We start from the raw sequence: 16,340 nt of genomic DNA, 5'->3' as shown, positions 1-16,340 counted from the left end.
CAGAGTGCCATTTAGAGGCTGGAATAGAGGATGGAGGCCATGTCGCAATTACAAAGCTCCTGTGCTGCCGGGACAGTAGAAACCCCCCACAAGTGACCCCATTCTGGAAATTACACCCCATAAGGAATCTAACAAGGGGTGCAGTGAGCATATGGACCCCACTGGTGATGGGCACATGTGTAGAACATGTGCTGTGAAAATAAAAAATACAATTTTTTTCAATTTCACGGCACAAATGTGGCCGTCACTAGTGGGGTCCATATGCTCACTACACCCCTTGTTAGATTCCTTATGAGGTGTAGTTTCCAGAATGGGGTCACTTGTGGGGGGTTTCTACTGTCCTGGCTGCACAGAGGCTTTGTAATTGCATCATGGCATCCTCTAATGGGAATGGCGGTCATAACTATTTAGCTGGGGAAAAGGGAAAATTCGAATTTATTTGGGGGTATTAGGCCAATTATTAGTTTATAAGGTTGAAAATGACAGGTGTCCATCAAATTCAACCTGTGTTGATCCAGAGGAAGGCAAAAAACCCTCGTGAGGCAGACGACAGTAGCCTCATCACAGGGGAAAAATTCCTTCCTGACTCCATAATGGCGATCAGAATAATCCCTGGATCAACGTGACCCCTGAAATAGGAATAAGGGACAGAATTTAGATAATGTACAACTCTGATGACGTGTGGAACACCTTGAAGGGATCCACTATGCAGAGGCCGGGGGGATCAGGACAGGTGTCACACTGGAAAATGTTGTCCTTCCTGATCCCCCTATTACGCCACACTCTGCATTTCTTCTGGGGTCTCCTGTTTTCCAGTGTGGGGGACGTCACCTGGAAAATGTTGTCCTGGAGCGATACAGGGTCCTTTATATCCAGAAGCGCTGGGTCCGCTCCATGGCTGCTAAATATTAGGGCTTTATTACTACTTCTGATATTTTTGGATCGTGCCGCAAGCTACAGTAGCTCGGGCAGCAAGGGACCGGAAGAGGGGGTGCTGGTATAAATGTTATCCCTGTACAGGTGGTAACCTTTATCCAGCAGTGGGAAGATCAGTTCCCAAACGATCTTCCCACTAACTCCGAGGATTGGGGGGGGGGGCATCTGGGGGCTGGATTCGGGTGTCCCTTCCTTCATACACTCTAAGGGTACGTGCACACTGCGGAATGGTGAAGGATAACCCTTTGTGCATTCCGCAGCTGCCACCCGCCGGCTGACTGATGCGGGCGCGCGTCTCAGCTCATGTCACACTCCATTCTATGCACGGGCGGATTCTGCCCTCTGTCCAAAGAATAAACGTGTTCATTCTTTGGACGGACAACAGAATCCGCCCGTGCATAGAATGGAGTCTATGACATGGGTGAAGACGGGCCCGCATTAGTCCGCCGGCGGGTGCCAGCTGCGGAATGCACAAAGGGTTATCCTTCGCCATTCCGCAGTGTGCACCTACCCTAAATCTGTAAGTGTACCCTTGGAGAATTTCACGCCATACTGTGATCTCTTATTGGGACGGTACTGCCGGAAAAGACGTGTCTGGGGGGCAGCGTACGCTAAGCTACCCCCAGACACGTCACTGGATGATGAGGATGAATGGAGGAAAGAAGGATCCCCCCATTCGTTAGGGCGCATAAAAAGTAAAAAAAAACAAAAAAACAATTCACTGATCAGCCGCTAGGGGGCAGTACAGAGAAGCTGACAAAGACTGCCGAAGATAGGGGTCACGGAAAAGCCCGAAGAGCCGGAAATTGCAGACAGGACCCGACCGAACCCGGAAGTGAAGAGACGAGGACGCGCGGGACCCGATCGCTGCTCCGGACGGCCGGATCTGGTGAGTATAGTGCACCTACACTATACACACCTATACCTAGCTGAGGGGTGCAGAACCCTGGGACATTGTTTTTTTAACGCTTTGATCGCCATGATGGGCCGGCCGGTACTGGCCGCCCTATCACGGCGATCGTGGGGTGGCATCGGCGCCATCTTTTCCCCGGACACTAATGGTGATTGGTGCTGTCTCGGACAGCACCAATCGCCAGTGCTTACTGGGTCACAGATGACCCGAAAAGCTGAATTTAGCTGCTATATGCTGATCTGTATTGATCAGCCTATAGCAGCAATCGTCAGCACAGGAGGGGTTAATCACCCCCCGTGCCGATGAGCAGAGATGGCCTGCTATACATTATAGCAGGCCATCTTCCCCGATCGCTGTGTGTGAACACACAGCGATCGGGGAAACATCGGGCGTAAATTTCCGTCCATTTGCGCTAAGTACCAGGGCGCGGGGGCGTAAATTTACGCCCAATGTCGTTAAGGGGTTAAAACAAAGCAAAACATGCATTACAATACTAAATCTGTTTTACAATTTTTTTTTATCAAACTACTTTCACATTTTTGGCATCTCCATGGCACAACGGCAAACAAGCCTATACATTTGTGAATAAAGCACATTTCTAATGTGTCTCTATCGAGTAATCCGGATAACACACACGAACCCAACCTTACTGTAAGTTCAACCATCTCTAAACACAATAAATAAATAAAAATGTGGAGACATCACATACTAGACAAGGCTGTCTAATTACTATCTAATTGCTAATCAATTAGGCTACCATAAATAGCCCAGAAAGACAGACTGCTTCAGTGGAATCCACACTTTGGAAGGACCCATTAGTTAAAGTGACTCTGTACCCACAATCTGACCCCCCCAAACCACTTGTACCTTCAGCTGCTTTTAATCCAAGATCTGTCCTGGGGTCTGTTCGGCAGGGGATGCAGTTATTGTCATAAACCCCTCACGCCTTTGATCCGGAGGATGCTGGACAAGAAGAGGATGAGATCCATCCTCATCCCTGGCCCCGGCAGGCCTGTTTCTCGCTTGAGTTTAGTCTCTCGAATGGCAAATATTGGCAAATTCCATTCCAGAAAAATCTGTTTTGCCAGAGGGACATACTGCATCCAGATCCCAAGTCTCTTCATCTCACGGCCTGGTTGATCAGCTGAGTAAACTTCACCACTGAGTTTTCTCAGAGAAAGCAATATCCACTCTCTCCAATGCTAGGAAACCTAGTACTCGTATTACATACAGCAGAATCTGGAAAATCTTTACATCCAAATGTTCCACTCCAGAAGTGTCTCAGGTTCTTTCAGTTCTTAAGTTTTTCCAACAAGGTCCAAGACTCAATTCTTAAAGGGAACCATTCACCCCGTGGCCCCCGGCAGAAACTGACATACAGTGACATAAAGGTCAATATACTTACCACATCGCTCCCGGTCCCGTCCCGGATCCCGTTGTTGACACGGAGAAATCGCCGATTCTTCTTCTCCCGCCCATTATGGTAATGAGCTGAGATGAGTCCAACGTCCATAGGAAACGACGGACGAGTCCAACTTATTCATGAGGTCCTCTTCTCGTCGCCGCCCATCCACGCCTCCTGGAACTTGATTGACGTCTTCAGTCTTCAGTCTTCTGACGAATTCCCGCGCAGGCGCCGTTGCGATGGTCTCATCACCTCTCTGCGCCTGCGCGGTAAACAGGATACGTGTTCGAGGCAATCGGCGCACGCGCAGTAAACAGTGAAGCTGCGGAGCGGCTTCAATTGTGAACTGCGCATGCGCCGAAAACGACTGTCACGGCGCCTGCGCGGGATCCGGCGAGAAGAAAGAAGACGAGGAGGAAGAGGACCCGGCGTCAATCAAGTGTCGGAGGCGGGGAGAAGGCTGGACTTCGGACCCGGCGGCGCTCATTACCATAATGGGCGCGAGAAGAAGAATCGCCGATTTCTCTGTGTCAACAACGGGATCCGGGACGGGACCGGGAGCGATGTGGTAAGTATATTGACCTTTATGTCACTGTATGTCAGTTTCTGCCTGGGGCCACGGGGTGAATGGTTCCCTTTAATGGCAGAATTTTTTCCGTTGAACAGATCATTCTTTAAAAGTGTCGTCATAACCTTAGACCTTCGGTTGGTCCTTTTTGGATTCTGCAATTGGTACTGAAACATCCAGTCAATTCACCCTTTGAGCCTCTGGAGGACGTGCATTTGAAGTACTTATCCTGCAAGACATTGTTTCTAGTGGCCATAGCCTCTGCACGGAGAATTAGAAAATTGCAGGTGTTATCTATGAGATCTTGGAGACTGCCTCTCCCTGCACACGATCCCCTTCTTTCTCCCTCGCGTGACTTGATCGCCTTGATGTCAAGGCAGGCAGTGTCGGACTGGGGTATCTAGGGCCCACCAGAGGAAATGATCCTGGGGGCCCACCAATGAAGAATCAGTGAGAAAAGACATGTCAGTCAGTGTTACTGCAGGCTCTAAAGCTGGGGCCCACCGGAGGATCCTCCGGTCCTCTGGTGGGCCAGTCCGACACTGGTGTCAGGGTTGCTTGATTCTGTAAGGTGGAGCAACTTTTTCTCCAGTATCCTGCTAGATCTAGAGGCTGGGCGGCGTCTAGTCTCATTCTATTAGAGATCTGTAGAGCTGCAACCTTGGCATCTCATTCAACCTTCATGAAGCATTATCGCCTAAACATGTCTGGTACTCCAGCCTTCAGCAAAGAAGTGCTTCAAAAGTGCTGCTGTTTAATTACCCTCCCTTATACAAGCTACCCAGTACCCACCCAATAAAGTTATGTTGCAGCAAACTCTCTCTGTCTTTCTGTGCTATTTATTTTCATTACTATCTGTAGTGCTGTAGTTGGCCCCTGAGGGCTGTACCTGAGGTGGCGAAAGTGTGCTGTAGTTTGCCGCCAAGGGCTGTACCTGAGGTTGTGACAGTGTGCTGTAGCTGGAAGTCCCCTAGTTGAGCATGGTACCTTTTGGTAATTTGTCCTTGCAGTGCACAATCCTACTGTAATGAAGTATTTGTGCCACACTTAGTACACCTCAGCACTCCTTCCTCCTCCCGACAGCACCATAGGAGAATACCAACCATTTACCTGCTGAAGGTCAAATTTTCATTATTTTGTAGCTGCAGTCTGTAGTGACGTACAAATGTGTGAGGAGACAACCAGGTCGCTGCTCTGCAAACCTGTTCCAAAGATGCAGATGCCCATGATGTAGACATTGCTCTAGTTGAGTGGGTGTGAACGTTGAGTGGCGACTGAAGATTCTGAAATGGCATTTCTTATCCATCTGGCCATGGTATTTTTAGATCCCTTTTGCCCCTGGAACTGTAGGAAAAGATTCTCATCAATCCACCAGGGAGCTGTGGTCTCAACATGTACAAAATTGTTCTGCGAACGTCCAAAGTATGACATTTTTCTTCCCGCTGATTCTTCGGGTTTTGACAGAAGGAAGGATCCTGGGATCTATGGAATTGGGAGACGACTTTCTGTAGGAAGGAAGGATCAGTCTTCAGAACCATTGCGATCGTCAGAGACCACAGTATGGTTTCCTTGTAGTAACTAAGCCGAACAGATGGCCACGAAAAAGGTTGCTTTGTAAGAAAGATACTTTAAAATTTGATTCTGATAGGGCAGTCTAGTTAGACCTTCTAGGACGGTATTTAGGTCCCATAACGGGTGGGTGTTTTGAACCCAGGGGGTTGAGCCGGATGAAAAGTTTAATCCATCTGTGATCATCCAGATTTTTATCATAAATCGCTGAAAAAGCTGAAACCTGGACCTTTATTTTAAACCTGGTTTAAGACCTTTGGAAAGATCTGTCTGTAGAAAATCCAGAATCTGCACCATATTTGAGACGGCTGGGAAGGGTGGAAGAGTCTTAAACCACAAGGCACTCTGACAGATGTCCACAAAAATACAGACTGTCTGATGACGTCCCAGGCTTGAATTCCCTTATACTGGAAACGGGTGGAGGCCCCTAATATTTCACTCTGGATACGAAAGGAGAATGAGAATGGAAGATTTGACTTCCTCCCTCCAGAACTCCAATGCCTGGTTTTACCGGACTTGCCTTCCCTGGATGGACTTCCAACAAACTGCTAACTATACTGAGCTTCTCAGAGAAACCGCCCCTCCTGGTGAGTGAGGAGTCCAGCCTCGATCCCCTCTGGGCCTTCCTGTTGCTGTCTGGTTCCTTCCACCTTGTCTTGTTCTGTCTCGTGTCACTCCCCCCCCCCCACTCCCTTCTCTCTCTACCCAACAATTCCCTCTTCTCCTACCTTATCCTTTTACTCCATTGCTTCAAATGGAGCTTCTCAAGCTGTGGAGTAGCTTTTTCATTATTTTTGCTCTGGGGCAGTGTCTCCAATACTCACCTACCAAAGGTGTTGTTAAATAAAGAATTTATTTATTTTAAAAAAAAATGGCACTCTTTCTTCCCGAATTTTCTGTAAAATTCTGGGAATCAAAGGGACTGGAGGGAAGCTGTACCCCAGTTGGAACGTCCAATTTTGGCTTAGCGCGTCCACTGCGATTGGGTGATCTGCGGGATTCAAGGAATCTTTACCTTGCATCTAGACCTTGCAATTTTGTCTTGTGGCAAAGAGGTCTATTTGAGGCTCTCCCCAGCGATCCAATAGTTGATGGTACATCTGATCTTTCAGGCACCATTCGCCCAGATGGATTCTGTTCTCTGTAATCTGCCTCTGTGTTGTCTGAGTTGCTGAAAGAGAATGTGATTCTCGGCCAAAAATCTGTTGGGAGATTATCCAGAGGTTTTTCGCACTCCCCTGTTGTAGAATGTGTTCCGTCTAAGATATTTACTGCTACTAAAGATCTCTATACTGCCTCGAGTTCTCTTAGGTGTGATGAAGTGTTCTGGGGCCAACTGCCCTGAAAGAAGGTCGAGCCTACCTGGGCTCCCCAGCTTTATTGACTCACATTAGTCGTTAGAATTATATTCGGGGGATACTGTACCCCTAACTAACCACCAAAGCTTAAATGTATGAACACAAATTAGCTAAACATATGCAGAGTTGGAATTGTCCTGAGCATTCAGAGTTGGGCACACAAAAGTGTAGCGTATAGATAGTTACCGCTGCAGAAGCAGGTTTGTCTGATGTGGATGCATCCATCCTATCTGCAGACCTCCAACAGAGATGACCCACTCCAAACACCACTGTCTTTTTAAATGCTGCAGTCTGTCCAATACCGGAAGTACCCCACGCAATTTCCGGTGTGTGGGACGTGGTATGACATCTTCTGATGACATCATACGCTGCGGCCTAGGCCGCAGGCCAGCCCGCCCTCAAGGGCCAGCACCACAGGATCACACCGCACCGCGATATGGCGCCCCCCATCATCCGCCACTGCCTAGCCTGCAGTCCGGCCCACGGCAGTACACCTCTTACCTCTGGTCTTGGGGTATCCCGGTCTGTATGGCCTGCCAGGTGACACCCTGCCCTAGAGCCTGCTCGACAATTAAGGAGGAAGGAGGACCTCACCAGCTTAAAGGTAAAGGAAAAAATCTTCAGGGGGGATCTCTCCTCACCTTCCCCCCTCTCGAGTCTACGCTAGTGGGACAGGAAAAAGCACTGGTGCTGGGGGGAAGGCTTTTAAACTCTGGTGCTCTTTCCTGTCCCTAAGGTACAATGGGAAGGTGAGGAGAGAAATATAGGTCTTTATTTTTTATCATTATTGTATTTGGGCTCAGCATTTTGCAACCAAAACCAGCAGTGGATTGAAAAGACAGAAAGGCTATGTTCACACACTATTCACTCAATTTCAACAGCCGTCATTTAATGGCAAACAACAGTCTTTATTTCAAAACGGCAGGTCTCTAGACAGGTGAGTTACCCCTAGACCACAGCTCCAATGCATTTGGGGTCAGAGATTCAATTATATCTGAACGATTTTCTGCCAACAAATTGTGCTGCCTTTTTCTATAAGCAAAGTATGAAAATGACATACTAGTATATAAAAAAAAAAAAACACGTACCTGGGGCTTTGCTCGGACTGATGTGATACCACGATCTGTCTGATTTGCTCTTACGCTGTATCCATTCATTAGATTTAGTATATGTATGCACGCTAACAACTGAACGTGCCTATTAAGCCTATCGGCCACCCCCATGTTCCCTCGTGGTGGAGCCTTAGACAATGCAAAACCAAAAATCCAGGAGTGACCGAGAAAAAAATATTCCCTGCTCTGTGTATAACTTGTATTTCCAGGGTCAGTAGCTGCTTGTCCCACAGACAACGTTCTACTTTCCGCTGTATCAAAGAAATTGTCCAGTTCATGTGCACATAATGCTTCCATTCGTTGCTGGGGGGAGAAAAAACACAAGACTGATAAAAGCATACGGCTATAAAACCCAGTTACCCAGAAAACCAGAGCTGCTTTCTTCCTAACACGGTTCTACAACTTGGCTCCATTCATTTCAATAGAAGTGAGTGGCAGTTCCACAGAAACACAGAGGACAAAAGTGGCACTGTTTCTGAAAGAAAGCAGCTATGTTTTTCCAATCCCAGATAATTCCTTGAAAGCCACTGGTTTCAGCAGAACCTATATTTTCTGAGGAGGACATGCAAAAATATATAGGGAGCTATAGAAAAACAGAGAAACAGAGGATAAAGGGGTAGAAATAGAAAAAGATAGGTCAGGGTCTTCTGCTGGGTCCATATGTGTTCTCTAGCTGTGGTCGCAGACAAGAAACGCCACAGTGGTCTAGTAAGAGGCGAGTTTCTTGGGATATGCCTATTTTGTATTTATGGTGATTCAACCAATGATTTTCCACAGCAAAAGAAATACAAGAGAAAATAAAAACCCATCATTGTGCTTACCTTCCAATGAATCCATGCTCTCTTGATGACAGAAGCCGCCTTCTGCATTTTTGCAATGTGCTTCCTTGTAAGCCAGCTTCTGACCGCTATATGGACGTCAAAGAGTGAAATGCATATTAATAGCAATATTGCTGAAGTGAGACCAGGCACAGAAAGGTTTATCTGCCCTGCTAGGCAGATTCTGCGTGGACCACCCCACTCATTTTCGTCTTTCTGACTTTCCCTTTTTTTTTTTTTATTTGACATGTGTCTATACCCTTAGTATAATCTGAAATTCTGGCTTTATTTACGTTGTTGCACCTTTGAACCAATGTAAATAAAGCCTGAATTTCTGATTACATTACGGATGCTATTATTTCTCACGTTATTCCTGTGTCCACACTGTATGGACAGTATGCAACCTTTATATATGTTACAGGAGGGAAGAAGGGAAAGGGAGGACATGATGGAAACCTTTATATATGTTACAGGAGGAAGAAGGGAAAGGGAGGACATGATGGAAACCTTTATATATGTTACAGGAGGAAGAAGGGAAAGGGAAGACATGATGGAAACCTGTATATATGTTACAGGAGGGAAGAAGGGAAAGGAGGGACATGATGGAAACCTTTATATATGTTACAGGAGGAAGAAGGGAGGACATGATGGAAACCTTTATATATGTTACAGGAGGAAGAAGGGAAAGGAGGGACATGATGGAAACCTTTATATATGTTACAGGAGGAAGAAGGGAAAGGGGGACATGATGGAAACCTTTATTTATGTTACAGGAGGAAGAAGGGAAAGGGAGGACATGATGGAAACCTTTATATATGTTACAGGAGGAAGAAGGGAAAGGGAGGACATGATGGAAACCTTTATATATGTTACAGGAGGGAAGAAGGGAAAGGGAGGACATGATGGAAACCTTTATATATGTTACAGGAGGAAGAAGGGAAAGGGAGGACATGATGGAAACCTTTATATATGTTACAGGAGGAAGAAGGGAAAGGGAAGACATGATGGAAACCTGTATATATGTTACAGGAGGGAAGAAGGGAAAGGAGGGACATGATGGAAACCTTTATATATGTTACAGGAGGAAGAAGGGAGGACATGATGGAAACCTTTATATATGTTACAGGAGGAAGAAGGGAAAGGGGGACATGATGGAAACCTTTATATATATGTTACGGGAGGAAGAAGGGAAAAGAGGGACATGATGGAAACCTTTATATATGTTACAGGAGGAAGAAGGGAAAGGAGGACATGATGGAAACCTTTATATATGTTACAGGAGGAAGAAGGGAAAGGGGGGACATGATGGAAACCTTTATATATGTTACAGGAGGAAGAAAGGAAAGGGGGACATGATGGAAACCTTTATATATGTTACAGGAGGAAGAAGGGAAAGGGAGGACATGATGGAAACCTTTATATATGTTACAGGAGGAAGATGGGAAAGGAGGACATGATGGAAACCTTTATATATGTTACAGGAGGAAGAAGGGAAAGGGGGGACATGATGGAAACCTTTATATATGTTACAGGAGGAAGAAGGGAAAGGGGGACATGATGGAAACCTTTATATATGTTACAGGAGGAAGAAGGGAAAGGGAGGACATGATGGAAACCTTTATATATGTTACAGGAGGAAAAAGGGAAAGGGAGGACATGATGGAAACCTTTATATATGTTACAGGAGGAAGAAGGGAAAGGGGGGACATGATGGAAACCTTTATATATGTTACAGGAGAAAGAAGGGAAAGGAGGGACATGATGGAAACCTTTATATATATGTTACGGGAGGAAGAAGGGAAAAGAGGGACATGATGGAAACCTTTATATATGTTACGGGAGGAAGAAGGGAAAGGGGGGACATGATGGAAACCTTTATATATGTTACAGGAGGAAGAAGGGAAAGGGGGACATGATGGAAACCTTTATATATGTTACATGAGGAAGAAGGGAAAGGGAGGACATGATGGAAACCTTTATATATGTTACATGAGGAAGAAGGGAAAGGGAGGACATGATGGAAACCTTTATATATGTTACAGGAGGAAGAAGGGAAAGGGAGGACATGATGGAAACCTTTATATATGTTACATGAGGAAGAAGGGAAAGGGAGGACATGATGGAAACCTTTATATATTTTACAGGAGGAAGAAGGGAAAGGGAGGGACATGATGGAAACCTTTATATATGTTACAGGAGGAAGAAGGAAAAGGGAGGACATGATGGAAACCTTTATATATGTTACAGGAGGGAAGAAGGGAAAAGAGGGACATGATGGAAACCTTTATATATGTTACAGGAGGAAGAAGGGAAAGGGGATAGGGGAGAACATCTTCGCTACAGTTCTGATTATTTATACCCACACTGATGCTGAAAACAAAGATGCAATAGCACCTGCTGAAGCTGTCACTGCATCTGCATGGCCCCATTCATTCATGGGGGCCCCACAAAGACGTAATGGAGCACAATGGCCACACAGGGGTGGTAAGTACTCAGGAGTGGGGAAGGTCCCCAAGGACAATAAGCTGAGATGGGAAAATCCCCTTAAGGATGTTGTGACCAAGTAAATCCAATCTTTCGTGCAGGCTGATTGTGTATAACCTGGTGAGGTTCCGCATCTCCCTACCTGCTTGGATAGATATAGCAGCCCTTCTTTGCTTCGCCAGTTTTTGATTCCTGTATCGCCTCCAATAACACTGAATACTGAACGCCCTCTCTGAAAGTGCCACCGCCCTTTGATTTTCAAGAACATCTACCTGAAAAATATAAGAAAAAAGAATTTAGGTGGAATAATAATGTCTTCCCAATGATGTCTAAAATATAAAATCCCATCAGAGATATGAAGATACTTTACTCACCATAAAATGTCTCAGAAATACTTTGGTGGTGCCGCAGTGAGACAATATGTTACTTGATGGATCCAGTTTAGACAAAACCACCTGTAGAATGTTTTGTGCCAATAACTTCAATTCATTCCTCTCCAGGGACGGACCTGCCGGCAGGAAAAAGAGCTGCCGTTAAAGGGAATGGATCGCCTCATATACAAATAGTGATCAGAGCCCAATACTGGAACCTGCCTCATCTGTTTCTATTTTCTGATTGAAATTTTTTATTTCATTTTTGTATATTTTTATGGGTCTGTCTAAGCTACTTTAACCCCCTCATGCCAGCCATACAGCTGTATTCATTCCTAGTGCCGATGCACCAGGGGCCAGTACTCAATCACACTTACAGTATGTCTTCCATTAACCCCTAACGAGTGCCGTCATTAAAAATAACTTTTCACATATCAGTAGAGTTGAGAGAATATACAGTAATAATGAAGTGAAGCGCGTAATTATCTCTGAGATTCACTCCTTCCCTTATAACTGACCTGTGCTGTGGAATGGATCGGCACTGAGGTAGCAGCTGATGAGTGGATCACAGAGATAAGCGCTTCATTCCATTATTACTGTACATTCCCTCATCTCTACCAAGGATGTGCCAGGATTTCTCAGCCTTGGTGGCACAGAAACACAATGGGGGACATTTATGAAGTCCGGCATTTTTTACGCCAGGCTTACAAATGTACCCGCAGCTTCGGAGCTCAGGGGATTTATGTAGAGGCGCACTGCCTCTACATAAATCCCGATTGCACGGAGCCCTCGGTGCAAAAATTTTGAAACCTCCGCCAAAATGATAAATGTGAAAAAATAATAAATGTGGCGCACGCAGAAGCCGCGCCCCCTCTGTGTGCTGCCGCACCCTCCCCCTCTCCACCCCCTCAGCAAAGATGGGGCAGATGCGAAAAAAAATTATTACGCTGATCTGCCCAATCTGAATACATTTTCATTGCTGTATCCACCTTGTTTGAAGGTCTTTATAGAACAGGGACCTAAGTTTTGTGACAACCCAGCTGCAGCAAAGTCTCTGGTGGAAACTTGCACCCTGTAAGTTCTGGTTTTGTTGTTGGGGGGGGGGAGGGGGGAGAATGTGCGCCTGTCGTCGTGGGATCGTCTCACACGTTACTGGGGTGGGTATTAGATTTTTTTTTTCCAGACTGGCATTTTTTTTTTATTGAATCCCAGAAGTTGATCCCTCACCAAAAAAAATTCTGTATCAAAACAAATCATTGTGCAGAAGGACTGGAGCATCCCTTTAATTGTGTTCTAAAACTGTGGGGTCAAGAAACTCACTACACTCCGGTGCTTCTTGGCTTGGGGTAGGAAAACAAAATGCAATTCACAATTTAAAAAAAGAAAAAAATAACTAAAAAATTTAAAGTTTTCTAAAGTAATCAACATTTTTTTCAAAATGCTGAGAAAATAAACCTCACCAAGGTATTAAGGGTGCTATTACACGGGCAGCCCGATCAATACTGTAAATGAGCTCCGATCTGCTACATCAGCGTTCGTTTACTGGGCCTATTACACGGGCCAATAATCGTTTAGCGAGGGCTGCTCGGATATCGTTAGCGATGTCTGTGCAGCCTTTGCCTGAACAATTTTTACATGACCTCTCCACTTTCCCGGTCTCCTCTCTGCATGCTTCCTCCCTGATCCCATGTGCTGCAGCTTCAGAGCGACCTGTCAGAGCTGACAGGCTGCTCAGCCAATCACTATCCCGGACAGCTGTGGCGGCTGAACAACCTGTCAGCTGAGACAGGCCGCCCTGAAACTGCGAGTCCAAAGAGGAAACATGCAGAGCACAGGAGGAGACTAGGAATGTGGATGGGTAATGTAAACTTGTTTGTTGAATCGTCAGCCGGGCATTGCTATTACAGGTAGCGATGCGCAGTCTGCGTCCGATGACTTTAGGTCAGGGCCAACAAGACCAGTAACAATGTGCACAACACACTAGGGAAATAGTTACCTCACTTTAACATTATAAATTCTAGATCCAGAGTTCAGTAAAGTGAGTGGAGACAAGAGGGAGAAAGGAGACAAAAGAAAGAAGTGTCAGAAACAAGTAGAGAGACAGCGGATAAGTTACATACTAAATAGTATCTGCGTAAAATGAACATTCTGCGAGAGCCAATCAGCGCACACAATTCCCAGAAAAATCGTACTGATTGGCTGCTGCATTGCATTGCATGGCCAAGAACTCAACCCTATGTCTGGTCAGTGGCCTCACTAGGCATCAATCTAGTTGTACAACTTCACACAACATTTTCTATCAAGAACTAAGCACAAAGTACTGTTCTGCACTTTAAGAGCTAATGGGGAACGCCGGCAATTTTTTTTCTTTTAGCTTAACCGGAAAAAAAATCTCCAATCTTCCAGTACTTATCAGCTGCTGTACGTCCTGCAGGAAGCAGTGTGTTCTGACACAGTGCTCTCTGCTGCCACCTCTGTCCATGTCAGGAACTGTCCAGAGCAGGAGAGATTTTCTGTGGGGATTTGCTGCTTCTCTGGACAGTTCCTGACATGGACTTTTAGGTGAAAATAAAGAATTAAAAAAAGGTAAGAAATCTGGCAAAAAGTAGAAAAAAAACTCTGTTTTAGTAACACTTAGAGAATTTTCTCTTTTGATAACACTGTGCAATGTTTATGATTTAACCTCGTATAAATATATAATAACAGACGACATGGGGAGAGTGATCAAGCGATCTTACTGCCCATATCAGCCAATCACAACCCATCTTTCATTTTACCAGTGCTTATGGATATTTAAGAGCTGAGCTGTGATTGGTTGCTGCATTCCTGCTATCAGCCGCTTAATAAATCTCCCCCAATGTTTCTAGGGAGGGATACTGCTACAATATTACTATGATGTTACTATAACACGTTACTATGATGTTCCTATGACGCTATGTCATTACTGTAACACTATGATGTTAATATGATGTTACTATAACGTCTATGATGGCGCTATGGTCAGAAGAATTTGTGAAATGGTCACTGTGCTGCCATGTTGTTGTTATGAGATCTGTGAAAGCTCTTCCTGTAGTGCGCGCTGCTGTCTCTGTTACTCATCATCAGTGGGGGTTGGGGTGCTGAGGCCCCATCCAGCAGGTAAAGCACAGGGTTCAGCACTTCTCCCAGCTGTCTCAGTGCTCAAGCCCATTCCCCATCTTCAGCAGAGAAGGGCAGCACTATCAGTAAGGGTCTCAGCACCTAGAGGACTCCTCAAAAGCTTTCAGGAATTACAGAGTATAGCATTCACCCGCGTTCTTGCATGGTCCCATGTGTGATCTCGCTGGTTGGCGCTCGCCTGCATCCTTGCATGGTCCCATGTGTGATCTCGCTGGTCAGCGCTCGCCTGCATCCTTGCATGCTCCCATGTGTGATCTTGCTGGTCGGCGCTCGCCTGCATCCTTGCATGCTCCCATGTGTGATCTCGCTGGTTGGCGCTCGCCTGCATCCTTGCATGCTCCCATGTGTGATCTCGCTGGTTGGCGCTCGCCTGCATCCTTGCATGGTCCCATGTGTGATCTCGCTGGTCAGCGCTCGCCTGCATCCTTGCATGCTCCCATGTGTGATCTCGCTGGTTGCCGCTCGCCTGCATCCTTGCATGGTCCCATGTTTGATCTCGCTGGTCAGCGCTCGCCTGCATCCTTGCATGGTCCCATGTGTGATCTCGCTGGTCGGCACTCGCCTGCATCCTTGCATGGTCCCATGTGTGATCTCGCTGGTTGGCGCTCGCCTGTATCCTTGCATGCTCCCATGTGTGATCTCGCTGGTCGGCGCTCGCATGCATCTTTGCGTTTTTAGTGGTGAGGTGCATGTGGAATGCCTTTAGTGAGAAAAAAAAATCTTGCAAGGTCCTAGATTTGTGCAGACTGCTAATTCTGCTAAATCTATTCTGCCATATTAGGAATCAGGAAGGAGGTTTGCAAAACACGTTTGGCAAAGGGGTTTTCTTGCCTTCCTCTGAATCAACATTGTACAGTTAGAGGTTGGAAACAATAGACTCCATCAATAATGTAACATGAATAGGAAATTACCTTGTCTCGCATTTGCAGAGTTAGAAATTTTCCTCGGAAGAAGTAACTCATAGCGCTTCACAAAGCTTTGGAAGGAAATCCTAAAGAGGAAGGAAAATTGGAAAAAGTTATTACTGGATAAGAAAAGTTTCAGGAAATATATCTACTAGATCGGCATTTTTTTTCCTGAGCCTATTACACGGCTCGACTATCATGTAGCCCTTGATATCTATCTATCGATCTGCCGTTAGTGATGTTTGTGCAGTCTTTGCTTTAAAAGGGTTAAACAGTTAAGTATATATATTACCTCTCATCCCCCCCCACCGATGCCTCTGCCCGCAGCCACCGGGAGAACTGCAGAGTCGGTCTCTGATGTGACAGGTTGCATAGCTGTCATGTCTTGGCCAATGATTTGGTTGAACGGCCTGTCACTTTAGAGACTGGCTCTACAGTTTTCCCGGCAGCTGCGAAGAGAGGCACCGGGGAGCCTTTCTTTCTTTACACAGTCATCAGCCACAAACAGAGATGCGTGATCCGCGGCCGATGATTTTAGGTCAGGACCAAAAGACATGATCAGCCAATTAGCGATAATCTGCTGAACCTATCACGCCATGTAATAGGGCCCTAAGCTTGTGGGTGCAGTTCTTAGCTCCCTATTATCCATGTGTTTATTTTTACATACTTTTTCCTAAAATGGGAAGGTGATTTCCACGTTTATTGGGGGAGGGGCTTTTTAATCTAGCTCCCCAGGAGAGTA

At 45.9% G+C, this 16,340-nt stretch overlaps 1 protein-coding gene across 5 annotated transcripts in view; it reads right to left on the bottom strand.

Annotated features, from left to right (window-relative positions):
- MYO19 (myosin XIX) overlaps nt 1-16,340 on the bottom strand; it is a 171,523-nt gene that overhangs the window by 8,293 nt on the left and 146,890 nt on the right. For all 5 annotated transcript variants that reach the window (XM_069945889.1, XM_069945890.1, XM_069945894.1 and 2 more), the window contains 5 exons: nt 15,605-15,684; nt 11,538-11,671; nt 11,306-11,435; nt 8,683-8,768; nt 7,838-8,164 (listed from right to left, as the gene is read on the bottom strand). In XM_069945889.1, the coding sequence (XP_069801990.1) occupies nt 7,838-8,164; nt 8,683-8,768; nt 11,306-11,435; nt 11,538-11,671; nt 15,605-15,684 (757 nt within the window). The remainder of the gene's footprint in view (nt 1-7,837; nt 8,165-8,682; nt 8,769-11,305; nt 11,436-11,537; nt 11,672-15,604; nt 15,685-16,340) is intronic.

Source organism: Dendropsophus ebraccatus, chromosome 11, assembly GCF_027789765.1.
Source record: "Dendropsophus ebraccatus isolate aDenEbr1 chromosome 11, aDenEbr1.pat, whole genome shotgun sequence".
Lineage (NCBI taxonomy): Eukaryota > Metazoa > Chordata > Amphibia > Anura > Hylidae > Dendropsophus > Dendropsophus ebraccatus.
This window is presented reverse-complemented; position numbering and strand designations above follow the sequence as displayed.